At 36.4% G+C, this 27,844-nt stretch overlaps 1 protein-coding gene across 1 annotated transcript in view; it reads left to right on the top strand.

The window, feature by feature from the left end:
- Positions 1-27,844, top strand: part of COL25A1 (collagen type XXV alpha 1 chain) — a 504,164-nt gene that overhangs the window by 304,618 nt on the left and 171,702 nt on the right. The window contains exon 5 of the mRNA XM_037830440.1: positions 15,084-15,101. Within this exon, the coding sequence (XP_037686368.1) occupies positions 15,084-15,101 (18 nt within the window). The remainder of the gene's footprint in view (positions 1-15,083; positions 15,102-27,844) is intronic.

Here is a 27,844-nt window from a genome sequence, read left to right as displayed (position 1 = left end):
GGTCCCTTGACTTCCTTTGTGCATAAGGACAGTGCTACATAATTCTCATGTCCTAGTTCATGCTCCATACACCTAAACACTCTTTGTGTGTGTGTGTTGTGTGTGAACTGAACTGAAACTTCTCCCTGAACTCTCCTTTCAGTGAAAAAAATAATAAATGGCTAAGATTTGCAGTTTGTCAAAAACCTTGGAAAGATTGCTTTAGCAGACTTTATTTCTAGAAGTTTGTACTGCCTTTCTACTCCCTTTCGGAAGGACCTGGTAGGCTACCTTAATTTATTCATGCACACCAGTTATTAATACAAATGTCTATCTTGGCCTACTTCCTTTCATTTATACAATTTCAGGGATGGCCAGTTAGCCCTGCTCCGGGTGAGACACAGAACCGCTCATGCACGGGGGCATGTGCTTTCCTTCTCTCCCCAGTAGACTCAGCGCATGCTGCGTCTGCAGCCATGGAACACTTTCTTTTATCCCTCGGCAGTTATTTAGAATTATTCAGAAAAATCCTACTGAGCTTCATCAATAGAAGTAATTTAGCCAGTGGCTCTAAAAATGCTAAATGAGGTATACCGCCTATCTTAACTGAGAGCATTTATATTGTGGAAGAAAATAAATGTATTCAGGATACTCTTGAAGATAACATTACAATCTCTAATTTAGTCCCAGCATCACTAACTGTATAACATTTTCTGTTAAAATAAAGGTGGTTTATTTTTCAAAGCAATCCATTTTACTGCAATGAAGAGAGGACTTTTATTTTTCACAATTTAAGCCTTTTGAAAGGTTTTCCAGTTGCTTGGAGGGAAGTAGCGGCGGGGGGGACCCTACAGATACAGGAATCTGAAAATGTGTTATCTTGAGTCCCTTTGTGGACTGGGAGTACCCCTTTTGAGGAAGGGCCCGTGCTTTATTTTTCCTTGTTACTCTAGCACCACCACAGTACCAGTCAATAAATAATGACTGAATAAAAATTTATTAACATAAGGAGGAACTTTTAAAAAAATCAAATGTTTATTGTATGCTTTGGACCATCCTAGGTGCTCTGAGTAATTCAAAGATGAATAAGGCAGTTTAACATGATAGTTAAAAAGTGTAGGCTCTGGAAACTGGCAGACCTGACTTTATATCCCAGTTTTTCTACTTACTATTGTGTGATCACAAGCTACTCAAATTCTCTATGTCTCAGTTTCCAAAACTGGGGCTAATAATAGAATGTACATCATGGAATCACGGCAAGGACAAAATGAGATAATGTCCACAAAACAAACAGCACAGTGCCTGGCATATTGTAAAAGCACCATAAATGTTAGTTGCTCAAGGAGCATCCTGTCTAATAGGAGAGCTAAGATACCAATACCTATAATTTAAGGCAGTATTTAGTGGCATAAATGAATTAAGAAAAGATCTGAGGCTGTTGGAAAGAAAAGAAAGCTCCCGTCTACTGTAAGAAAGCAGGCAAAGTTTTGTGAAGGGGATGAAAGCTCTTTAGCACGGATGGGATTTTTTTTTTTTTAATTTCAGTTTTATTGAAATATATTCACATACCATACAGTCATCCATGGTGTACGATCAACTGTTCACAGTACCATCATATAGTTGTGCATTCATCACTCCCAATCTATTTTTGAATATTTTCCCCATACCAGAAAGAATAAAAATAAGAATAAAAAATAAAAGTTAAAAAGAACACTCAAATCATCTCCCCCCATCCCTTTTTTCATTCAGTTTTTGTCCCCACTTTTCTACTCACCCATCCATACCCTGGATAAAGGGAGTGTGATCCACAAGGCTTTCACAATCACACTGTCACCCCTTGTAATCTACATTGTTACACAATCATCTTCAAGAGTCAAGGCTACTGGGTTGCAGTTTGATAGTTTCAGTATTTACTTCTAGCTATACCAATGCATTAAAACCTAAAAAGGGTTATCTATATAACAAATAGGAGTGCCCACAAGAGTGACCTTTCAGCTCCATTTAGAATCTCTCAGACACTGAAACTTTATTTTGTTTCATTTCTCAATGGACAGGATTTTGAGAGGTGGAATGGGCAGGAGGGCACACTAGGCAGAGGGAGCATCAGGGAAAGGAGTGTGGCGGGGCCAGGAGCCTGCGGTCAGGAGCCTGTGGCAATTGGAGGGAGGTCACAAGGGCTAATAAGGGTCCCTCCAGTAGCTGTAGCCAAGGGTTGTGACTATCAGTTCATTGCCTTTGATGGAGTAAAAGTGAAGTCCTGAAATTCGGTCAGTCCATCCTGCGGGAACTGCCGTAATTCTTCCTCTGGCATTTCAGCAGCACTTTGTTTGCACAGTCTCTGTAAACCTTAGAATTTTGTGACTTGCCGGTAAAGCTTATTTGGCCTTGTTGCAGAAGACATAGGTGGACGATTCATGTAAATTCTATGATAGCTCATTATGAACCTCTGAAGTGTAAGGCAGCCTCAGCAGGAATCTGAATAACTTTAAACAGCTCTGTGTTCAATGTCTGATTATCATTGTTTCATCAAGCATGTTATCTTCAGACTTTTATGTTTTAAAGACATATCTGAAATGGCCCAACTGTTTTTCCATGTTCAGGCTATAGAAAATCAAGTATGACAATTCATGCAAGTCAACTCATGGTTTTACATTAAAGCCTCTGTAGACACAACAAACTAATTCGTGGTAACTTATCACTTTCCATGCACTGGTCAGCTCCTTCCCATAACTCCAAATTCATCTCACACCTACCTTGCTTACAGATCAGTAGGATGTTCCAGTGATACGTCCTTGATATAACCATAAAGGGCTTTTTCTGCTGGACTTTTTCTCCTTCATGTGCAAAATTGAACATAAGACATGAAAAGATGCTCAACATCATTAGCCATTAGGAAAATTCCTTTGAGATAGCACTTCATACCCACAAGGAGGGCTATAATAAAATACAGAAGACAACAAATGTTGGCAAGCATGGGGAGAAATTAGAGCCCTCATTCATTGCTGCTGGGATAGTAAAATGGTTTGGCCACTTTGGAAAACAGTCTGGCATTTTTCTCAAAAAGTAAACACACATTTACCATGTGACTAGAAATTCTACTACTAGGTATATGCCCAAGAGAAACAAACACCTATGTTCATACAAAAATTTTTACATGAATGCTCATAGCAGCATTATTCATAGTAGCCAAAAAAGGGGAACAACTCAAATTCCTATCAACTGAAGAATATTATTCAGCCTTAAAAAGGAATGAAGTGCTGATTCATTCTACAACATGGATAAAATTTGAAAATATTGTGTAAAGTAAAAGAAGATAGAAACAAAAAGCCTCATACTGTATGAATCCATTTACATGATATGTCCAGAATTGGCAAATCCATAGAGACAGAGAATGGATTAGTAGTTGCCAGGGTCTGGGCAGAAGATGGAAAAGATATGGGGTTTCTTTTGGTGGTAGTTATACAACTTTGTGAATATACTAATAACCATTAAACTGTACCCATTCAGGGGTAAATATTATGTATGTGAATTGTAACTCAATAATTTTTAAAATTTAACATAGGACACTTTCCATGCCATTCAAACTGTTGAAGAATTTTATGTTCCTTTCTACCAAATTGGCTCACATCATAAACCTAAGAACAGCTCTAATCTAAGGCTTCTCCACACCCCTACACTTTGCCCCAAGGTATTTTTTATCACAAATAACTTTTCTATTTGATTTCCTTTCAATAAGTTCCTGGTCCCCCTATTTCTTGTTCTCAATGCAAAATTGAAAAAAAAAAAAAAAAAAGAAAAGAAAAGAAAAGAAGAAGAACCTAAAAACCCAAAAGTGGTTGTGGAGATCACTGCTTTTTAAGGCAATGTTGAGATCTAAGGATTATATGGAAATTCAGAGTATTGTAGGCAGAAAATTGTATGTTATGCATAGCTATACTTCCAATGATTTTGAAGTCCTTAATAAATAGATATAGTATATAAACTACCTTTGTTATTGTTATAATATAACTGAGATTACATTCTTGCAATTTAGTCTAAAGAGATGTAACTTAAAACAACTAAAAAACTTAAAATTAAGTTTAAAAATAACTGTTAAAAGATGTACTGGTAAAAACTAAAATAATGTATCAACACATCTGCCATTTTATGAATTGATAAAAGTAATATTGCATCTGAACTTACTGAATATAGCCTAGTAGATATATCACAAAATAATGTGGAAAGAATAAATAAATAAATAAATAAATAAATAAATGAAATGGAAACAGATGCCCTCATCATCTTCCTGTCTTCCAAAACTCTTACCATCAACTTAAACATCTTCAACAACTTGGCATCAAATTTCCTTAACTTCCTTGATCACAACCATCATCAACACTACACTACATTTCAGCAAATCATTTCCATAGCTTCATCCTGGACTTTGTCATCCCCTTGTACTGTTCCATGTCTGAAATCTTTAATTTGCCAGACCAGTCTCCCACCATCACTTCCTGGCCTTGTTGTCCCTGACTTCCTTTCTTCCCTCCCAGGACACCTCTCCCAGTCCTTCAATACCTTCCCTTTCTCCAGTCCCTCCTCAGTCACGCTCAGTATCTGACCACAGCCATCAGACCACTTTCTTCCCGTTTATCCTAGTCCGTCTGGTTACCACCTCAGGGAATCAGTTTCTACCTTTTTGCCATCCTCAGTCCTTTATCTCTCTACACACCTACCCCCAAAACGCGCCATTTTGGATTGTTGGAATGATCTGATTTCTCTTCTAGCCATAGCCTGTTTAACTGTTGAGAAACCATAGCCCAACTATGTGGATTGATTCTCTGATGATGTTTTACCTGCTTACAGATTTATAGTGTCCAAACTCAGAGTTCATGGGCAATACTTTTACCTATTCATCCACTTCTCCCATTCTGCACAATGGCTATTTCAACTTTCACCAATCTCCCTAGCCCCATCCCTGATAGTACTCTGGACCTCCTCATTACAAGTAAGAGAATCACCTCCACCATCTCAATTTCAATCATTGCACCTTCTGAGCAAAGCTTCCTCTTTTTCCAGCTCTCACTCTCTCTAGCCCTTTGACTCCAACAATTCCTTGACTGTATTGGCATCTCCAATCCACTTACCTTACCACATTTCCACAATCCCACAGACCTTCTGTGTCCTTACTTCCCTCCTTAACAGTATGGATGTCAGGTCCAGCGTTACAATCATGTTATTGCATAATACACTTTAACTCTGTTGCCTTCTCCCTCTGTCCTAGCCTGGGAAAACACCAATTCTGATTAAAACCAATTCATCCTCTATTCTGAATGTGGGTGGAGAAAAACACACAAGCCTGTCAACTGGTGTCACTTTAAATTCACAACCACTAATCTCAAGAGACCCCTCAGTGCTGCCCAGCAATGTCCCTAATTCAGTCAAGCTCTTAACTTTCTTATATGGCTGTGTTGAATTAGTTACGTTGGATTTTAAATTTGGGTGCGAGTTGAAGTCAGGGGCAGCACAATGGGAAACCGAGGCCATAATGCATAAGAAATGATGGTTTGTTACACGGAGGACCCAGAGAGAGGGGGGTGCAATGAAGGGTCTCCAGAAAGCACAATCGGCTTGGGTGGCTCAACCAGCAGGTGTGGAGCACACAGGCAGAGAGAGAGGGACCCATGGGCTTGTGCCTTTATTGTGGTCCAGGGGTGGAGGTTAGTGTATTTCCTGTGTGAGTCAAGGATTGGTTAGTTTAAAACAAATGAACACAAAAAGGGAAAGGGACTGGGGGTCCAAGGACAGTGGGGATGGTGAGCTTATCATTTGGGACCCACTGTGGGTTTTGGGTGAGGTGTGTTGGGGTAGTGACTGCAGATGTGGGTGTGGGCTGGAGGATGGAGTGGTGTGTGCTTATACCCCAGGACTGGAAAACTGCTTATTAACTAAGCCATAGGTTAGTGTTGAGACAAATGGCTTAGCCAAGGTAAGATGGATGCCAAGGCAGAGGCACAAAAATTTTGGTAGTTGTGACAATATCTATTTCATACCTTTTCCTTGGTCCTGAATCCTCCAGAATCTTCTGCCCACACAATGTCATTGATGACTTGTTTCTTACTTCCCTGAGAAAGTAGAAGCAATCAGAGTATAGTATCTACACACTCCCACCACAGAATCTGCTAACTTACTGGGATCCATACTCTCCTTTCCTCCTGTAACAAGGGATGAACTGTCCCTTCACTTGTGCAATTGATCTTATCTCCTCTGCTTTGTTCAAGGTCATTGCTCTTGCAATTACTTCCCTCTTGTGTCACCAATTTTTCATCTCTATTGGATAATTCCATTAGCAGACAATTATGCCATTATCTTCCATCTTAAAAAAAAACCTTACCTGTCCCCTTATCTTTCCTCATATACTATCCCATTTCTTTTGTCCTGCTGCCCTGTATGACAAAACTCATAGACAGAGTTGTCCCTACTCATCAAATAGTGTTTTCCCATTCTCTCTTAAGCTCAGTAAGTCTTTCATCTTTACACTCTGCCAGAAACATTCTTGCCAAGGTCAGTAGTTACCTTCCCATGACAAATGCAATGGTCATGTTTCTCTCCACATCTTACGGGACCGCAATCAACGTACTTGATTACTCCCTCCTTCTTGAAACACTTTCCTTGCCTATGTCCTTACTCAACATCATTCTTTCAAGGTGTTCCTCCTACCTCACTGGCCACTTTTTCTCAACCTTCCTTTCATGTTCTTTTTCACATCATGGTCTCTAAATATTGGAATGTCTGAGGGCCCAGTTGTTGGATATTTTTTCTTCCTTGTTTATATTTACTCATTAGATGATATAATCTCTTGGCTTTAAATATTATTTATAAATCAAAGATTTACAAATTTTTACTTCCAGTCTGGACTTTTCCTCTGAACGCTGGACTTGCATATACAACTATCTACTCAACATCTCCACTTGGATATCTAATAGACATCTCACATTTAACATGTCTAAAACTAAGTTCTTGAATTCCACCTCCACTCTCCAAATCTGCTCCTCTTACCTTCTTCCGCAGACTAGTAAATGACATTTCCATTCCTAATTGCACCAGTCAACCTTATAGTTATTAATGATTCCTCCTTTTTCCTTACACCCCATATCCAACCCATCAGTGATTCTTGTACCACTTCCTTGAATATATATCCAGAATCTGACCACTTCTTACCTCCTCCACTGCTATCCTTGCCTGGCCCATCCTTTGTCTTTTACTTGGATTATAACAAAAGCCTCGTAACTTCTCTCCATACATATAACCTTGTCCTCCTACAACCTTTTTCCCGCACTGAACACGATCCTTTTCAAATACAATTCAGATTATGTCACTTCTACACTGCCTCCGTGGCTTTCTGTCTCACCCAGATTAAAAGCCAGGTTCTTATCATAACTTACAAAGTCCTACATGATCTTTCCCCTCCACCTCTATGACTTCACTTCTTGTCTTTTTTCCATCACTCACTCCAGTCTAGACACACTGTGTTACTTGAACACACTAAACACACTTCCACCTAACAGGACACTTAGACTTGAAGTTCCATTTTCCCTATCCAGCAAGTTCTTGTGTGGACCAAACTACAAAATAGCACCCTCTTATTCTGTTGCTCTCCAGCCTCTTTGTCTTCATGTTTTTCTTCTTCTCCCATTTCACCACCTGCTACGTTATTTATAAAAATTCTTTTAAAGTCTCTCTTCTCCAACAATAGTAATATCAGGGGCTTTACTTACTCTATTTACTATGCTCTCACTGCCTTTAACAATGCTTGGAATAATGTAGGTGCTTAATAAATGTTTGTTGAATGATCCAATGAATGATCAACCTTACTCTTCCCACACCCAGCCCATTTCCAATAGACTTCTACTTCAGAGTCCATTGAGGTTCAGGGCATGGAATATTCCTACTTTCTAACTCTGTAATCCAAGTTTATCTGTATCTGAGGTCACCTTCTTCTCTGTTTAGACAAAATGATATCCTTCTCCTAAACCTTATGCTCTGGCTTCACTTCCTGTTGTATTCTCTTACACACTGATTTTGCTCCATAAGCCATTTCTTTTCTCTCAACTGACAGTTTTGTGTCAGTTTGTGAACATTTTCCAATCCTTTCTACCTCACCACAAAAACAAACTTTCCTCAATCCTGCATTCCTTTTAGCTATTATCCTATTCCTTTTCTTCCCTTGATACTCAATTACTAGAAAGAATTGTCCACTGAAGATAGCAAATACATAGTGGATTTAACTATGATTTTGACTTTTTGACTTCTGTCAATATTGCGGATTCATACCAGTATTCTATATCAAAGTCAGAAGCAGACTCAGAACCCTCTTAACACAGTATTCCAGGCAGCTGTTAACAACTAATTAGCACTGAGATGACACCTGATTGCTTCAGTGGCACTTTATTCTCTTAATTTCCTCAGCTTACTGCTCAATCATTTACAATAAAGCTGACTTCGCATGGGTTAAATACAATGGATTCTTTGCAATTCTCATTTTAATCAACTTAAAAAAAAAAGTTCTCTCCAATCTTAACTTCCATATCTCTGTTTTTGTTTGTTTTGCTCTGTGTTTTATTCTTTTCCTCCTCAGTTTCCTTTTTTGTAACACTATTCTTGTCCTGCCCCTGAAATGTTTATATTTCTCTACCCAACAGTTCTTAACCTGGTGTGAATGATTCCCTAGAGAATCCATGAATAGAATTAAGGTGATTTTTCTCTTGCAAACTTTTAAGTGTTTTTATATAAGATACTCCTACTAAAGCAGCGATAGCTTTTATCCAGTTAAAAGAGCTAAGAATCACTACTGTTTGCTTTTCCTGGGCAATCTTGTCCAAGCCCATGGTTTCAGCCACCAGCATGATGTTAAATAAGAGCACAGAATTGTCAAGTCAGACAAACTCATGTTGATATTTCAACTTTTTCTTTTAGAAGCTGGATGTCTCTGGGCACATTAAGTAACCTCTCTGAAACTTGGATCGTTCAACTACAAAATGCTGAAATGACCTCTTTTGCAGGGTTACTGTGACGTCATTTGTAAAGCACTTGGTATCTTGTAGTAGTCAGTAAATGCAGCTATTATGTAGTGCCAAACATCTGGGCCCTGAGAGCACATAAGCTTGTTGGCTTGCAGAGCCTCTCCTCCCAATTTTAAAATAGGTTTTCATTTTCAGGGTTCTGCCTCACTGAAGCAATAAGCATTATGTGACTCATGCATTATGAATTAATTGACTCTCCGGGTGTTAGAAACCCACTAGCATGCAATTCTTTATGCAAAACATCTAGGACAGCTGCAGAGAGCATTGTCAAAGTCCATCTCTTTGCACAATATTTAGAAATTATAATTGGGCACTTATATAAATTTAATCAGACTGAGAGCTTTTCTATAAATTGGCTTCCAGTATTCATCTGGAGCAACAAAATAGCACACTTTTAAAGTTGTCAAAAAAATATGAAGAAACAAAATTATTTAGTATATACAATGTAATAAAATTTGGTAGGGCAGTAAAAATTGCCTTTGCATTCTTTAAAAGGCGTACGTTTTAAAGCTATGGAAGCTGAGCAGGTGTCTCTTCTCACATGTATTCCATATTACGTTGTATCCTATTAAAAATATGTCTGTAAAACTGATCATTTATTTACACCTTGGTAACCAATCCTGATTCCATACCAGTTGTTCAACAGGCTTGCATGAGCCTAACACTTTAGAAGTTTGGTACACATATATTGCCAAAAGCATACATTCCCTAAATGATTTCTTGAAATAATATGGCTACATCCCAATCCAAATATTCTGTTTTTCCAAAATAGAAAAGTTCCCAACAAACTCTGTGCCTAGCGGAGATCCCTGGATATATGGAACTATGACCTCCTATCATCAGTGTTTGAATATATAGCTCGCCTGCTCCTAATCTACTCCTATGTGATGTGAGGCATACACATAAAGTAAATTTAAGATCCTAACTTATTGAGTTTTAAAGAATATATTTTAAGAATTTTGCAACATTCTGTTAAGTAATTAAAACCACCCTGAATTGGAAGAAAATTGAAAAATGGAATTCAAAGTCACTGACCTAGATCCTTGAGTGAATGAATCTAATATGGAAAAAATTTGACAAATTAAATAGTTAAGGCTCTGCTTAAAAGTTCTCTGCAGTGAATTAAGTATCATGTGATAATATATTTTTGTAGTTAAGACAGGGTCTAGTAAAATTGTTTTCTTTTTCTTTTTATATAGATAAATAGAGTTATAAATATATACCTGAATAAATATATATGTATACACACATAAAATTATATTTTAGAAAATGTCTGTATTTTATATTCTACAATATAAAGAAATATAATATATAAAGGTATATAAATTTCATAATTGGAATAATATTGTATTTCCAGTGTTTATTATAAGGAAATATGCAGGGATATAGTCAAATATATCTATAGAAGTATGTAAGCACTATTTATGATAGAAAAAATCTGAATCAGCCTCAATAGACTATTAGGCTTCCAATAAACTTTAATGATATAAATAAATGCATAAATAAGAGACTTTAGGTTCCAAATATGAAAAATTTAGTGACAATAAAATCCACACAGTAAAATTCTCTTTTTTTATTATATTCCACATATGAACAACTAATCATAAGGAAGACAAGATAAATATGGTATTGCTTTAGAAAATATAATAATGTTTTTAGTTGATGTGGGAATGATTCATTAAACTGTTTAAGAATATTTATTTACAAAAGGCAAATGTCATGAAAGAAATCTTCCAAATTTTGAAACAATTTGCATTTTCTTTACCTTGAACCCGACAAAATCACCTCCATGCTTGCTCCCTCTTTCACATTTTAAAAAAGAGATATCCACCACCCTTGGGAGTATAGCTATTTAAGTTCCTCTAGCATAGCACAGAATATGGCTTTTCCTTCCCAGAGTTAAGACCACTGAGGATTAAGCATTTTTCAAAAGAAAGCTTTAAATTGGAAGGCTCTCATCTAAATAATGTTATGTGACTGCAGCTAAGGTTAGAATTATTAATATCTATCCTGTTGGGTAACACGAGAGATAATATAAATTATGAATAATGTTTATTTCAGTCAAGCATGTAAGAGTCCTTAGAAGCATGAACAGCTTACAGACATTTGAAGATTATTTAGGGGTTCCAGCAAAGTTGTGTTTTAATTAATACACATTAGCCATAATGCTTTATTTCTTCAATTGCTTTTCTCTCTGGTATATCATTTGCATATTAATTTGTTTTAAAAGTTAGGAGACACTTCATATCAAAATTTGAATTAGTTGAATGAATTATTGGTATTGATTTATAGCCTTCTTTAAATCACCATGCTATATTTGTGTAGCATTATATAATTAACAAAGTAATTTTCATAATATTTTCAGATTAATTAAATATGGAGGCTTAATCAAACTGGGGAGTGATTTTTCTTCAAGACAGAACTCTCATGATTTTTGTTCTGTGAAACAAGTATGTTGCTAAGTCTTCCTCTGAAGCCTCTGCAGTGTTTGACTGCTTTAGTTCCAATTCTATTATCTTAATAAGACGTCATCGTGGGAAGGACTTCCTCTTGAACATACATGTGTTTCTTCCGTGGTTAATGGAAACTAAGAGATCCCTTTCAGGAACATCTGACTGAGCACCTACATTTTGAAAATATAACACCATCATGTAAGAAAAGTAACCTTTAAAATGTTCTTCAAAACAACCATTGTCATCCAACTTCGGGCCAGTCAAAATATTCTCACCTTTCTGCAATTCAGCAATTGTTTCTGAAGTGTCTTCTACCTTGGGCACTGGGATAGATATTGGAGATAACACTATGGATAAATTCACAGTGCAGTGAAGATGGGCAAGATTCCTGCTTCCCATGCAGCAAGTGTAGAATGCACCTGTTCCACTCACTGGCACAGAGCTCTAGGTCAAACTGCTACTCTTGAAAGATTAAGGGGGCCCCACTGGGATGGTGTGGTCACAAGCTGGGAAATGGTTCTATGATAGAATTCTTATGGTCCTCAAGTCCTGCTGCTCCCAGGACGGTCCTGCTGCCGCCACTCACAGTTCTTCAGTGTGATTTGTAAGTGTTATCTGGATGCTATTTTCAGATAAATAAGCTCGATGTCTGAGTGTGTGGGTTTGGGAATTTTCAAGAGATAATTAAGTTATAGTCATTTTCTTCAAATGATCTTTTTAGACAGAAAGGGTTCCAAAACGCAAAGTATGGAAATAATTATGTTAAAGTATTTTCTTTCAATTCAAGAGAATAAAAAAAATTTGAATCCGAGTCTACTAAAATAAAAGTGATGGCCAAGCTTGAATAATGGGATTTTGAGGTTTTGAGGCTATTACCTTGAAGCAGAGTTTACCTTTTAGAGTTGCATGAACAGTACTAGTATTCCCCAATTTTTTGCAAACGAAAGAATTTTTCTTGAAGTATATTACAATAAAGACATATGTAAGTCCATTGTCATAGTTCAAATTTAAAAATAAGATAGTACTTTAAAACTACAAAGTTTGTGTGCCTATGTTAATGGAAAAAAACAGCATTTGTCCCATCTGAAAAAGAATGACACAGATTTCCAATCCATAAAAAAGTATCATGTAGTAAAATGAATTGCCTCAGTCAGAAATCTATATGACTTTGTAGATTTGTTGATTGAGTGTTAGCACTTTCTGGAAAGCTTAATTGTGATAACAGTGTAACAAAGAATGGTTACTACGGTGCGTTAATTGCCTGATTTAACAATAGATACTCCAGTGATATGTCCTCCCATTATCATGTTCCGTAGTGGTTTACTTGCCTCACAAAACTTTCAACTTGCTTTGAACACTTTCATGCCAAGCATCAGCTACTGGCTGATTGTTTGCCACCATACTGATCTGATTACCCCTTTTTAAAGTCAGCTCCTCCTGCTGTTTCTTTTTCTTCATTCTGGTGCCTAACCTGCCCTTCGGGCATTGCATTTTTTTGTTGACAGTAAATCACAGTATCCTCTACCTTTACGTGCATGTTCCTAATTTAGTATTTCTGTAATTTAACTGCTTCCCTTGGCATGGCTCTTGATTATACTAGATGCAGGTCTTTATTTATAGAATCATTTTGGTGATCTGAGAAAAAAAGACCTTCCCAGGAATTTCATTTTAAACAAATCAACTTGTGTTTTGTGTGCATTAATCATAATTCATAACTACTCATTTGGGGTGCACTTTAGAAAATCGAAGAAAAAGTTATCTTTCACAATTAACTATGAATAATGTTCACTACCTATAAATAAGAATAGAAAAATATACACCAAAAATGTATTTCACAATGGTCTACTCAGATGCAATATAAGGAAATCCTGAGTTTTTTTTTAAGGCATTCGTCTTGATGAAGTCCTTGTCTCTCTGTGCCCACAGCCACAAAGTTGTCGCTGGGAGTCTCTTCACCCTGGGTTCTGTCCCACCCCTTTCCAGGCTTTGTCCTCCCTGTCAGGAAGAGCCACTGTCACACCTGCAGAAAGCCTTTCCCCTTATCACTTCCCTCATTTGGCCTGGTGGCTTTATCATGATGACTATAAAACTCCAGCTCCCAGACTCTGCTTTCTTACAGGTATTTCAGGTGTCTTCTGGTGAATAGTCTGTTACATCATACTGAGTCAGAAGACTTGGAGTTGGCAACCCTGAACCTTCTGTAATGTTTTTAAGGCTTGTATTGTATAATCCGTTTTTAGAGTAGAGTTAACAGATTTATCATATTGTATGCGTCATTTCTTAGGGAAGCCTTCCCTACCAACCCGTGTCCACCCAAACTTCCAGAGGGAGAGGCAAAATGCATGGTAGAAAATGCATGAGCTTTGGAATCAGCTTTGGGTTTAAATTCTGGTTTTCTGCTGGTAGGCTGAAAATGCAGGCAGTATTAAGGAATAAATGAAATAACATATCCAAAAGTGCCTGTTACTTGGTAAGGAATTAGGAAATGTTCTCTTTCTTCCTCTCCTACACTAAGGAGTACAGGAGTGGGGTGAGTAACACCCACAGTGACTTTGTTTGGCTTCCCTTCCTGGCCTGACTAGATAAAACCTAGCTAACCACATTTTCAGCCAAAGCTCCAGAAAATCATCTGCTCTGTCCCCAGCAATAACAAGTACCTCAAGAAATTCCAAGCCTGGAGCGAGGACAAGTGTGAGAGAGTTGCTAGGTCTTCTCTGGGAGTTGTAGTAGTTCCATGCTTTTCTGTATAATTTCCAGTGACATACAGCTGATACACAGAGACCGTACATTATTTATTTCTTTTTAAAATTCCCTAACTCAGTGTGAACTTTTTCTTTAATCTCATCTGACACAAAACCCAGCTGGAGATTTTAAGATGATGTGTAATCAGTACTTTCATTCACAGGTGATTTTTCTTTAGGGTGAGACATTTACAATTATGCTGCTCTGAAATTTTTATCAGTTTAAGTAACAACAAAGTGACATTCAAAACGAATTAAATTGGCCAGAGGTTATATAATCTATTGACTGTGTGAAGAATTATGTGACACTCTTTAATTGAGCTACAGAACTCTCATATCCTTTTTAATGCCCTCAGCTTGAATTTTGAGACTTAAAATATTATTGGAACAATGAGAAATGCAAAGACCCAGTGAGTTCTAAAACTGAAATATCTGCCTTTTTACCTTAACTCTGTGCCATCTTTGAATTTGTAACTCCTACTCATCGTCTAGGCTAGAGGACTTTCCCTTTAAATGACCCATTTGTTACATTAATGTGAGATGAAGTACTCCTTTGTCTTTTCTTTCTATAATTAAATTCTGGAGGATGCTAAAACCCCTGAGTCACTTTAGAGTGACATCTAATTGCCCTTAATATGAGGATGCTAGATAAATAGCATAGTGTAAAAATATTAAGATGTGATGAAAATTTTTAAAACCACAAAATGGAATTTGTCAGCAGTTAGATATTACCATCTAAAGAGATATTTTGCAAAGATCTTCAGAACTGGTTTAAGTTTTGGTAATGAAAATATTCACTTATGAAGACTATTTTAAAATTGTTTTTCTTTTCCTGCTTTCAATTTCAGGGTCAACCTGGTCCCCAGGTAAGTGGATTCTTTTCTAAAAAATTAGTTCCAACTTAAGATTCCCCAATGTGGAGGTTTTTCTGCAACTCTTTTCAAAGGATATAAAAAAAGCTGTAAACTGGTAATCATGACACCACACAGTAGACCAAATATTTCCCAGGAGTAAAGTCTCAGGGCCTCTTTTGGGTTGTGTGAGCCACATCAGCTGTTGGACCAGATGGCAAGTTTAACAATGTACTATCATATAAAGCAAAACCCTTAACTGATCTGAAACAGTGCCACAGAACTTTAATGTAAGATAGAATAACTTAGTAAATGTCAGGTCTGAGCTGGTTTGCATTAGGTACTGATTAATCATGTACTAATAATGTTGTTGTAAATCCATGTAGGCTCTGATTATTTAGTCTGTGATTCTGTTAGCAATTTTTGATTCATTATAGACAGATAATGAATTTGTTCCACAATTTCAATATAAACCAACTGCTGAAGATGTGATTTATAATTAAATGTGAATGCAATCAACAGAAAAGCTTTTAAGCCCTCAGTCATATTAAAGAAAATGAGCAAATTTTAGGATAGAGAGGAATGTGTATAAAGATGAAGGTACAAAAGAAGATGGGAATTGTCAGAAATTGAGTCAGTAAAAAAACAACAAATAAACTCAATCTCAATACTATTAGTAATCTGTATGAAGCTGTAGAGAAGGAAATACAATTATTAAGGAACTGCTTTAATTTTTAACACCACAATAGCTTCAAATAACAATTATTTATTGAATTTCTCTCAAGTTTTTTTCCCTTGATGTACCCCATGCTATTTCAGTACTTTATCTTTGGACATTTTCAGAATATCTTTGTTGGTGAATATCATGAAGTAGTAGTCTATTGTGTGCTAATTCTCTACTAAGCCAAGAGAATATTATTTTGAGTCTTTATGAGCTCTGTATAAAAGGATGACTAATAAATAAACAAAAAACCCACATCCTTCTATAGCCCAGTCCTTTTCACACTAAGTTCATGAGAAAAAGATTGGCCTTTGTATTGATATTTGTATCATTATTTGTAATTTTCATTCTTATATTCCCAATTGACTCGAGGTAATTATTGAGACAGAAAACCCACGAAAGAAAATTTTAGCTTGTTCCCTAAATTTAAAATTGCTGCATTGTAATGGTGTGAAGACAAAGTAAAAGTCCTGGAAAGTAATATCTTACTAGTTGTATAGAAATGCAAACATAGCATCAGAAGAGATAAATGACTCCACCAGGGTGACACTGTAGAACTGAGAGCATAAGTCGAGTGTATTTCTAAAACATTCGTTCCATAGTAGCACTCAGCTCTTGAGAAAGGAAAATGAGCCAGTAAATGATAAAAGAAATTGGAGTGTTGGTTTTGAGGGAAAATTATAGTCTTCAATATATTTCAATATATTTAATATATTTGTCTTAGCTTAAATCCCCCTCCCCCAAAGCAGTTCTTGAGATAAGGAATTGGGTTTATTTGGGAGATGATACCAGGAAGTATTGTGAGAGAGGGGGGGAATGAGACAAAGAAGTCAAGGAAACCAAAAACAGATGCATTAGAAAGCAAATTACTGCTATGAACTACTGGGTCTCCATTGTGCTGGGCAACCTGCGACAGACTGTGTGGAACATACCTCCATGTTGTGTTCATGGGATCACTGAGTGGTGAGGAAGCTGATTTCCGAGCTTCCTTATCCACCCACTTCCCTTCCTTCCTTCTTTGTTGAGAGTCCTGCCTGGGTGTTAACTCCCTGGCACTTCCGGCCTGCCCCAGGCAAAGGTCTGGCACACACCAGCAGCCAGAGGAATGCAGGAACCATAAGGGACCTCTATTCTAGACCTGTCTTGAAGGGGGAGAGCATTGTAAATGAGCACCTATGTCTGCAAAACATTCAACTACCAGTGTCCCATTGACAATATGAAGAGTGGAAAATTCAGATATGTTATCAAGAGTTAGAAAATTGGAGATAAAGGCAATATTAAAAACATCTTAGTTAATGAGATGCTAAAGGGAATAACTGTGAGAAGAAGAGCACAGAGATGATAAATCTAGAGTATACAGCCACAATTAATGAGCCTAAGAAAGAAAAACCAGTACAGGGAGTCAAGGATGGACAGAACCAGGAGCATGATGAATCTCCATAGTTAAGATTTGAAAGTATATTATGATAATTAAGAACAGCTTCATTGTTCTTATTTTTACTTTTTGCTCTTCAGAAAAATAGTTTATCTATTTGCCTATACTTGAAAATTTGGGAAACTTGCAAGGAGGAGGGGACTGGCATTTCCAAATATTGACTTGCTCTGATTTTCCTTCATTTTAGCTGCCATTTTGCTTCTAGTAGACACTCCAATCACATGATTATTTAGTTCAAAATGTCTTCCTCAACATCTCAAAAGGAAAGCAATGAATAGGAGAGATAGGTTTGAGTGGGAAATGGGAAGCCAAGAAATACTCTCATATAGTCTTCTTTTGGTACAAAAAGTCAGCAAAGTTTTTGTTGCTATGTCTCCAAGGAAAAGCCTGACCTACCACTTATGTTTACATCATCATATTTTTCCAAAGAAACTTCTGTTTTTAAATCATACAGTCCTTAATGAAGTTTTTCATTTAGTACTTGATCATTAGCTTTGCCTTGAGATTTTTACAAATTATGGACTAATATTTTTATATAAGCTTCTATCCATCTATTTATTTCATTTTCCCCATTACCTATTGTAATGCTACTTTCCTAATCCCTAGTCTACTCTTAGGAATTTTCTTTTGCAAAACGTGGATCTCAAATAGTCTGTTAACTCCAAGAACAGATTTTATCTATCAAGAATATGAACATTTAGAAATGCTCTATATAGTAGATGTGTTATAAATATGTGCAGCAGAGTTATAGTGTTTTATGCAATATATCTTAAATTAACACCTTGCCACACATCCACTTTTCCTTGAGTAAATTTGTATAAACTATACTTTCAATCTGTTTAACATATATCTATAAATTTCATATAGTGAATAAGCAAGCAAAGTACATTTAAAAAATAAATTAGGAAATGTTTGTGGGTTTTTAAATAGTTGGAAGGATTCTTTATGTGATCACATTTCATTTAAAATTTCCATGCTCTGTTATTTGGCTTAGTAAAAATTATCTTAGTCACATATAGTGTATTTATAGTAACATGAACTTGTAATTTTTTGTATGTCTTTTCCTGTCTTTTCCTTTTTTCCCTTTTCTCCTTCTCCTTGACCTTCTTCTTCCTCCACCTCTCTTCTTCCTCCTCCTCCTCCTCTTCTTCTACTTTTGATTTTGCTTAAAATGGATACATACTTTTTTTAAAAATATCAACTTTTAAAATTTCCCTGATCTTATAAGATTTCTGAGTTAAAACTCATCATAACTTGCTTTTATAGATATATCAAATCTATATCTAAGATTTGATATAGCATATTTACCTGTGTTTCTTCCCTACTAAGCCTTTTCCTGCCTCCAGCCCTCTGTCTGTCTCCTTAGCACATATTGGTAATTGTGGGGAAAGGGAAGGTCATGAATGTTCTAAAATTTTCTCTTTGCCTTTCCCTCCCCATCTCCTTCTGCAGCTAATTAAGGTAGGGAGAGGAAGAAAGCGTTTGCTACCTACCGAGCATTCACCAAACAAATTTCCCTACCCAGCCTTCAAGCCTCAAGTGTCCCACCCCCTCCCTGATTCATAGCCGCTTCACCCAGGGACTCTTCTCCACTAGCCTACCTACTCCACTGAAAATATACTCTCTCTGACTGGGTGACTTTGGTGAGAGACACATTAAAAAAATCTCCAATTCCAGCTCTTAATGGATTTTCCATAAAGACACTATTACCAATGATGGTTTGATTTCTGTTGTACAATAGGAATTTTTTTGGGTCCATAGGAATTGCATAAACTTTTGTGGATTAGGCTGGAAAAATTATATTTTTATTCATATCTGTATGGGAAGATACAACCATGGTTGCAAACAACCAACTTCCAGAGGGTCACAGGAGTTTGAGTTGGGGGCTTGTGCAAATTATAATTAGGAACTTTTTAATCCACTTGCAAATGTTTATGCCAATGAGCTTTTTCTTGTATATGTTGAACATTCCCACATCATCTTATTCTCAGTGTTATACAGCACAAAACTCTACCTTTCTAAAGCAAAACACTTCTTCAATGTTTCATGTTCTTTAGTAAGGGCTTCCTGATTAATAAGGTTTTGTTTTGTAGACTGATGGTAAACAGGGAAAGTTTCTATTATTTGGGGAGGCCTTCTGATCATCTTCCAAAAGCTGAGACAGCTTGGATGATTGAGCTTTGATTGTTAAGAAATTGTGAAGAAGACTGGAAAACTAAATGCCAGTGAACCCTGTTACAGTGATAGTATGAAAAACTGAATAAGAAAATAGACCTTAGGGAAGAGATGTGGGTCTTTGCATTTACCTAAATGGGTGAGAAAATGGTTCTTGACAAGAGAAATGAGACAGTGAAAGGATATTAGGGAAAAAAGGCCTAGCAGCTGGGGTTAAGATGGAAAAAGGAGCAGGGAAATGAACAGAAAGGACGTTGCTCTGAATTGACTGACTACTATGAAGGAAATCAAATGCCTGGAGAGGAAAAGGGATGGAATAGAGTGGATGATGTCAAAAAGACTTGGAAAAATGTTTAGGTAAAAAGGGGGAAATAACAAGTGACAACACCATATGAGTAGAGCAGAAAGAAGGACAGAAAATTAGGGAGAAAACAAGACAGATGAGTATTAGTATATCAAACTAGAGGTAGTGCGACTCTTTGGGGGGTGTGGCCACATTAATCTATGGAAATGCAAGTCATCTTATTATTTGTTCATCAACCCATATTAACATGATTCCCTTCAGTCCATCAAGTGTTTCTTTAGCCCCTCCTAAGATCAAGACTCAGTCTCCGTACTCGTGATGGGTCTTTCAGTGTTAGCTGTCAAATTAAAGTGTCAAAGTTCTGTCTATCCAGGCAGACCTACCACTTCCAGGGTGATTTTAACCTCACCTGCAAGTCGGCCCTGCATCTGCACAACTGCATAGTCCCTGGGATCAATCCAGATCATACACATGGGGTATTTAAGGAGGTCCTTTTCAAATGTACAGATGAGGTCCCCTTGTGTGAGTGTGGCCCTGGTGTCATGCCCCCTCTGGTGACTGAGTCATCACCTGGCTCACCATGTCTGCATTCCCTTTCTACATCATTTGCATTGTCCCAGCTTCCCCTTTTCCTTTCCTCTCTAGCATCAGGCTTTAGAGTCAGGGTAGTGATGTTCTGAGTCTAGCTAGAACCTTGCTAATGGCAGACAGAGCAATTAAATCCTCTCATTTAATGCCCACCTGAAAGGATTTCCAGATTTTTATTTCTTTTAACCCTGACTTCCTCCATTGCCTTTCTGGGCACTGTTAAGGCATACCTGTTGCCTGGCCACTCATTGTTGCAAGGGAAACAAGTTGGATAGTGAATATTTAGCTTCTCCCCATCTCTATAGTAGAACCATCAAGGGTGGGATTGATTCTGGTGTCAACCAATTCCATCAAATATATTGCCAGATTAAATTTTCCTAGCATGATTATAATTGTCACTCTTCTAGCCCCAAAACTTTCGAGCTTCAGTCTGTTTTCCATCCAGGGAAATTCAAATCCTTTGATTTGGCCTGTTTTTCTAGCTCTAGCTTCCATTCATCTCTCATTAATTTTATTAAGGGTCTTCCTAGAACCATGCATTGCCCAAACCAAATAAAACCATTTACATTTTTCTCTTCAAACTGTTTTTATTTCATTTGCCTTTTCTAAGAAAAGTCTTTTCTCTAGAACTGCTTCCCTCCCAGCTCCTAGACATACTCAGTTTCCACATGTCCAAATATAATCACCCTTCATAATTGAGTGCCACTTTCTCCATCAAGCTGACTTTACTGTCCCTTAGTTGAATGTAAACTATCTTTTTTTCCAAATTCCCATCACATGTTAACTGTACAGCTTTTGGAATTATTTTACACTTAAAGTAAAGGAGGCATAGACTTTGAAGCCAGGCAGATCATAAATCAAATACTGGCTCTACCATTTACAAGCTGTGTGATCTTGGGCAAGTTATTCAATCACTCTGAGTCTCATTTTCTCCATCTCTAAATCCTAGATAATAATGTCTTACCCCAAAAGATGATGTGAGGATTAAAATAATAGATGTAAAATTTTGAACGTGGAGCCTGGTACATGAGAAACAGTAAATATTAATTCCCTTCCTTCCCTTTCTTCTTTCTATTGTATCATAGTTATTTATAGTATGTGATTATATTATATTATATTATATTATATTATATTATATCTAGTGATAATATTTATCACTAATTTTCATGTTCTTTAAGGGCAGGATCTATGTTCTCTTCCTCTTTAGTATCGTCCAAAAAAGGATTAGTTCTTTGCACATATCAGAAGTTCAACAAAGATTATTGAGTTGTGAGTGTTACATGTGAGGGCTTAGGGAAAAAAAAGCTGAGGGAGAGAGAAAACTATCAGCTTTTCATAATTCTGAATGCCTTAGTCAGTAAGAGCTTGTAATTATAAATAATGCCATTTAAATCAAGTCTTGGAGATTTCTAAACTCCAGAATTTTACTGAATATTTATTGAGCTTAATATCTTTCTTCCACATGATTTAGAGTATTTGGATACCATTGTTTTCTTTCATTATAGTAGTTTATTTTTATTGATATTGAATCTTTGCTGAAAATAAACAGGTAGTATTAACCCAGGGCCATAATTGTGATCTATTATTTTATTTTTTTAACACTTTATTTGTAGGGCTCAAGACTTGGTTTTGATTTATAACAATTAAGACTATTATACCATGTAGTTCATGGTGGTTGTGTGAAATACTACTTTGCTTAAACATTAGTATTCTCCTGCTAGGAAATAATTCAATACAAATTGTAGAAACTAGTTGTTTAAAAAAAAATCTTCTTAGGACTATGTCTTGTATTATTTATAAAAATACATCAGCCTTTAATTTTCCCAAATAACCCCAGCAGATCTACAGTAGAGAGGAATGATAATAAAATAAGGGAGCCATTGCCTTAAGTCAAAGGTCCCCTTCCATACTCAGGCCACTTCTTTGCCCTAAAATTTTTTTAGCATTTCACAGCTCTCCTCGATGCTCCACTTTGGCGTTGCATGTGAACATAAAGACAATATAATTAATTCCCTTAGGTATTTGGAGGACGAAAGTGGTGTGTATGTTGTAATTCTGTATTACTCAGTGAGAAAAAATGTAAGAGAAAACCACAATCAAATACCATGAGACAACTACACATAGAGGCGTGTGGCTTCCATTTGTATTTCTTCAGATTCATTTGAAAAGCAGTGGAAGATACAGAGGAATCGTTTTATCACTTTGCCTTTTTTACCGAATGACTTTTTCCTTTTCTTTTGTTCTGACATTGTCATTGCTGTTTCACAATGTTTCACTAAAATTTACAAACATCAAACTTTGTATGCCTTGTAAGGAATTATGAATAAAACATTATATTTGGGAGTTTATTTAAAATTTGTCTTTCTAGTCATATGTTTTTAATTATATACTAAACTCCTTCTAACCTAACACTTTAGCAATTCCCATATTTCATGTCTGTGTTACAGCTTAGCTTTTTTCAGATCTACATAGTCTGACTTGGGGGCAATAGGAGGACATATATATTTTCCAGGAAATTTGAGAAGTGTGTGTGTGTGTGTATGTGTGTGTGTGTGAAAAGTCTCTAATTTGCTCACTATATAATAGAACTGTCACATTCAACTAGTAATGTATTATTTTATCCTGAATAAATGATGCTACACTTGACAAAATATCATCATCCCCCTTTATGTACATGTGATATGGTGATTACATGACCACGTGACTGTTTATAGATGTTTTTAGTATTATATGAAGTCGTTAATATGAAATGAAAGACTCCATTGTACTTCAAATGGCTTATATTTTTAAGAGTACACATAGTTATAACAGCTTGGTTTTTTTACTATAATCCATATTTCTTTATTTTTATGTGATCATTTGTGTATTGAAAAAGGTATAGCGTCATATCAAAGTTTAATTTTATTTTAGAATTCTTTCCCAATGAGATTAATTGAAGAATTCTCTTACCAATTCTATGCTATACTTTCTATCAAATATATTCCTTTTAATTTTGTCTGAATAAAGGTGAATAACACATAGCATTTCATGAATAATGAATTTAATCCTACACTATTTGTGTATGTGGAAGTTTTTATCACTCCCTCCCTTGAGTTTCCACAGTACCCCGTGCATATTTCTATCATTGAATGCATCAGACTGAATTTTACTGAGGAGCTGGAGCTAACTCATTTTTGTGTCTTAATTGCTTTGTACAGACATTGAATATAGGAAATGCATAATGCATTTTTGCTGAATAAATATATATGTTTAATAATTCAGATTTAAGAATAATTTCATATTCATTTGATGATGAAACAACTTAAACTACTGAAAAATATCAACTTTTAGCAATCTATTTTTAAAACAGCATATGAAGTACATTAGATAAGACTAATGGCATGGGCTCCAGATGCAGATTCCCAAGTTTTAATCTTTATTTACCACTTACAAGTTGTATGACTTTGGAAAAGTTATCTAACTTTTCTCCTTCAGTTTTTTACATGTAAAATGAGAATGACTAGTTTGACTTAATGCATGACTTAATAAGATACTTAGAATAGTGTATGACACACATAAGCTGTATTGGTTAGTGTTCGGGTTTGCTAAAGCTGCCATTATTCAAAATACCAGAAATAGATTGGCTTTTATAAAGGGCTTTAATAGAACAAATTTATAGTTCTAAGGCCGTGAAAATTCCAAACTAAGGCATCAACAAGAGGATACCTTCACTGAAGAAAGGCCAGTGGCATCCAGAACACCTCTGTCAGCTCCTCTCTCAGCTCCTGTGAGTCCTTAGCTTAGCATCTCCAAACGTCCTTCTGTCCACAACTCCAGGCATCTCTGAGCATCTTTGTCGACTCCCAAGTCTCTCTCCAAAAGTCTCTCTCAGCTGCTCTGAGCTCCTTCTGTCTTTGAGCTCTCTTATAGGACTCCAGTGATTTAATTAAGACCCACACTCAATGAAAGGGGCCACACCTCCATGAAATGTCTAATCAAAATGTTTCACCTATAGTTGGGTGAGTTACATCTCCATGGAAACAACCTAATCCAAATATGCCACAAGATTGGATTAAAACACGGCTCTTGAGGGGACCTAAAATATCCAAACCGCCACAGTGTTCTTCAGAGAAACAGAACCAAATTCCTAAGAGCAGGCTGCAAGTTGGGGACTCTGATGAAGGTTTCGATGAATTCCCCAGGAGAAGCTGGCTGGCTGAAGTAGAGATAGAACTTCTTCTTTCTGGCTGCTGAAATCATTAGTGCTCTCTTTAAGTTAAATTCATGAAATACCCTCACAGTAACAATCAGGCCCATGCTTGCTTGACGAAACAACTGGACATCATAACCTAGCCAAGTTGACAAATGACCTTAACTATCATATAAGTGTTATTATTAAAAGTATATTTATGCATGTATAAGCACCCACAAATATACTTTTTAACATAAGTACTCACTGTGACAGAGTCATAAAGACTTCATCTTGCCCAAATAGGTGGATAAACATCTAATAGAATAAAAGCTTTGCAGCATGTAGGAGTTTAGGAAAAGTAGTATAATCTTTAACTTAAGAAATTCATGAAAAGTGATTTTATAGTTATAGTGAGAGTCATAGTGTAGAACTCTCTAAGACAAACACTTATGCTCACATTTGTAAGTGTATATAATTATGTCTAAAGATAGCAAAGGGTTTTTATTCAAATTGTTGTTCTCTAGTGAAGTCAAATTGTCACTTTGAAACTTTTCAAACTTTAAAAGGTTTATTTATAAATTTTCTTAAGTTTGTATTATGTATGTATATATGTATTATTTTATTTCATCTGTATGTTTTTACAGATTCCTTGATAATTTTTATGCCCTGACAAAATTCTCCATACGGCTAAATTTTTTTTCTCTTTAAGTATCTTCAATCATTTCAATTGATACCACAGTTTTAATACAGAATGTATTTGTTGGATAATGCAGAGTTGAAAATTGGGACTTTGTTGCTTTAAGATAGTAAGTAGAAAGATAGCTCCAGAAATATTTTATTCTGTTTTCTTTCTTTCAGATAGACTGCATTTGAACATAGTTCAAATAATGACTATAGGAGAATCTACCACCTCCCTTAAGTTAATGTTAGGCTTTACACTTCACTTTTCTTTCAAATGGACAGTGTATTTCAGTGTTAATTATTTAAGTGCTGAGATCAGACAGAACCCATCATAGTAATTCAGGTTATGTAAAATTTTCTTTTTATAAAAAAAAATGCATAGAATTGCAGATAAATCAAAGGTGATGCATCCTCAATTGATTTGATTAAATAAGCATCATTAATTATCATTTTTCTTGGAATACTAATAGCACACCTTTCCTGGAACCTCTACCTGACAATCTGAGCTTTGGATCTATTTGGAAAAAAAACCAGCATGGTAGAAGTTTTTGTTTCTAAAAGAAACGTTAGTCTTTGCAATAAAGTCAGGGCCACCATTTACATCTGTGCAGGTCGTGCACTGCCTAGGGCTTCTCAGCCAAGGGCAAGTACAGTCTGAAATCTAGCTCATGTTTCTCTTGCTGGCATGAGGCTGTATCTGCATAGAGGGAAAGGTTCCTTTTCTAATTAGCACAGAATCTGCATTTGGGCTGTCAGGTCCCTGAATGGAGTGCCTACAATTTACTCAGAACAAAACTACCCAGTCTGAGATGAGAACAACACATCCAGGAGGAGATGTAGAATGGGCAGTAGAGGGTCTTGCTGGAAGATAGAGTGGGAAAGTAGTAGCTGAAACTGCGGAAATTAATTAGATCTCCCAGGGAGAGTGTGTAGAGGGGAAGAAAAGTGGAGGGAAGGGAAGAGAAGAGTTAGTATGGAGTGCAGAAAGAAAAAGGATCTAGGGAAGGAGACTGAAAAAGCTCCATGGGGCAGGAGAAGACCCAGAAGGAAGTGCTGCTGAAAGCTAAGGGAGGTATCATAAGCCATGTTAAATATTGTCACTGAGTTTGCAATTAAGAAATTATTTAGTAACCTCAGTAGCCTAGCAATTTTCAAATCAGTAGTGCCATGGCTTTAGGAGCAACTCGGTATGGAAAACTTTCTAAAAATTTGGAGCTGCAGGCAGAAGACAAACAAGAGCCAAAAAATATCTGCTTATGTTTGAGATGTGAGAAAAAAAACTTTCATTGAATAGTGTTCATATCCAAGAGACTGTGCAATGTTCTCTTATTCTTTTTGCTGTTAGTCGTAATTCTTCTAAACTAGTGTCATGAGTCAACAGACAAGAAATTGTAATGACCCCAAAGGCACAATCTCTGGCTGAGCTCAAATACATCCTCGTAAGCATTAATTGGAAAAATGTTGAAAATAAAGATATCTGTGACTCCTTGACCATCATCAGACTTTTCAGGAAATACTAATTTTAGACTTGATGTCCTGTTAAAGACCTCTGTTGCAGGAAATCTGCTAATATATTTATTGGATACTTACCATGTGTAAGGTACAGGGCTACACATTTGAATTAGGAAGAGAGGAGGGAAACGGAAATAACATTTACAGAAGACAATATGTCCTTTTAATTACTTCCCACAACTGCCATATGAGGTCATTATCATTTGCTCCATCTTACAGAGGTGGAAACAGGCTCAGAGAGTTTAAATACCTGTCAGAGGTCACGTGCAAGTACTTACTAGAGCCTCCGAAGTCAGTGTTTGCCAGACCTGCCCTTATACCTATCCCTACTCTCAAGAACCTTGTTGTTCGGTAAGAGGCATAAATATCATACACAGCAGGGTGAGCTAAGTTTCATAAGGAAGTAAAAGTGCTTTAGCAGTTGAAAAAAAGGAAGAGCATATCCAAAAGAGAATCTAACAAAGGTTTAGGGAAGAGAGGTCACTGAGATGAGGCATCAAGGACTGGCTACAAAGACAGTGAGATTGAAGGGAAGATGTAGATGAAAGGGGATGTTCCAAGCAGAAAGAACAGCATAAGCAATGAGTGAGCGCCATTCTGAGAACAGCCAGTATTTAAGTCTGTCTGGAGGACAGGATCCTTACATGTAAATAAGGAATGATCAGGCAAAAAAGGAAATTTGGGAACAGATTATAGAGGACTTAGGACATAGTCAAAAGTTAACACTGTATTTTGTAGAACTCTGAAACTTCTTTAAAAAATTTACGATATGTAACTTCTTCTTATGGAAATTTTCAAACATACCCAAAAGGAAGAGAAAATAATATTGTAAACTTGACATAGACCCATCTCCCAGCTTCAAAAATTATCAATTGCTAATCTTGTTTTATGAATCCCTCTCCCCTTGTTTGTTTTGTTTTGTTATGTTTGCGTGTATTTTTTGAAACAAAGTCTAAATATCATATCAGTGCATCTGCAAAAACCAAAATATGAATTTCTAACAGTTAAGGACTAAAAACATAGCTATCATTTCATTATCAACTCTAATAATATTAATGATAATTCCTTAATATCATCCATATCCAATCCATATTTAATTTTTCCCAGTTGTCTCAAGATGTCTTCTTACAGTTGAGTTGTTTGAATCAAGGGCCGAAGTCTGCACTTGGCA

The sequence above is a fragment of the Choloepus didactylus genome, chromosome 3 (genome assembly GCF_015220235.1).
Source record: "Choloepus didactylus isolate mChoDid1 chromosome 3, mChoDid1.pri, whole genome shotgun sequence".
Lineage (NCBI taxonomy): Eukaryota > Metazoa > Chordata > Mammalia > Pilosa > Megalonychidae > Choloepus > Choloepus didactylus.
This window is presented reverse-complemented; position numbering and strand designations above follow the sequence as displayed.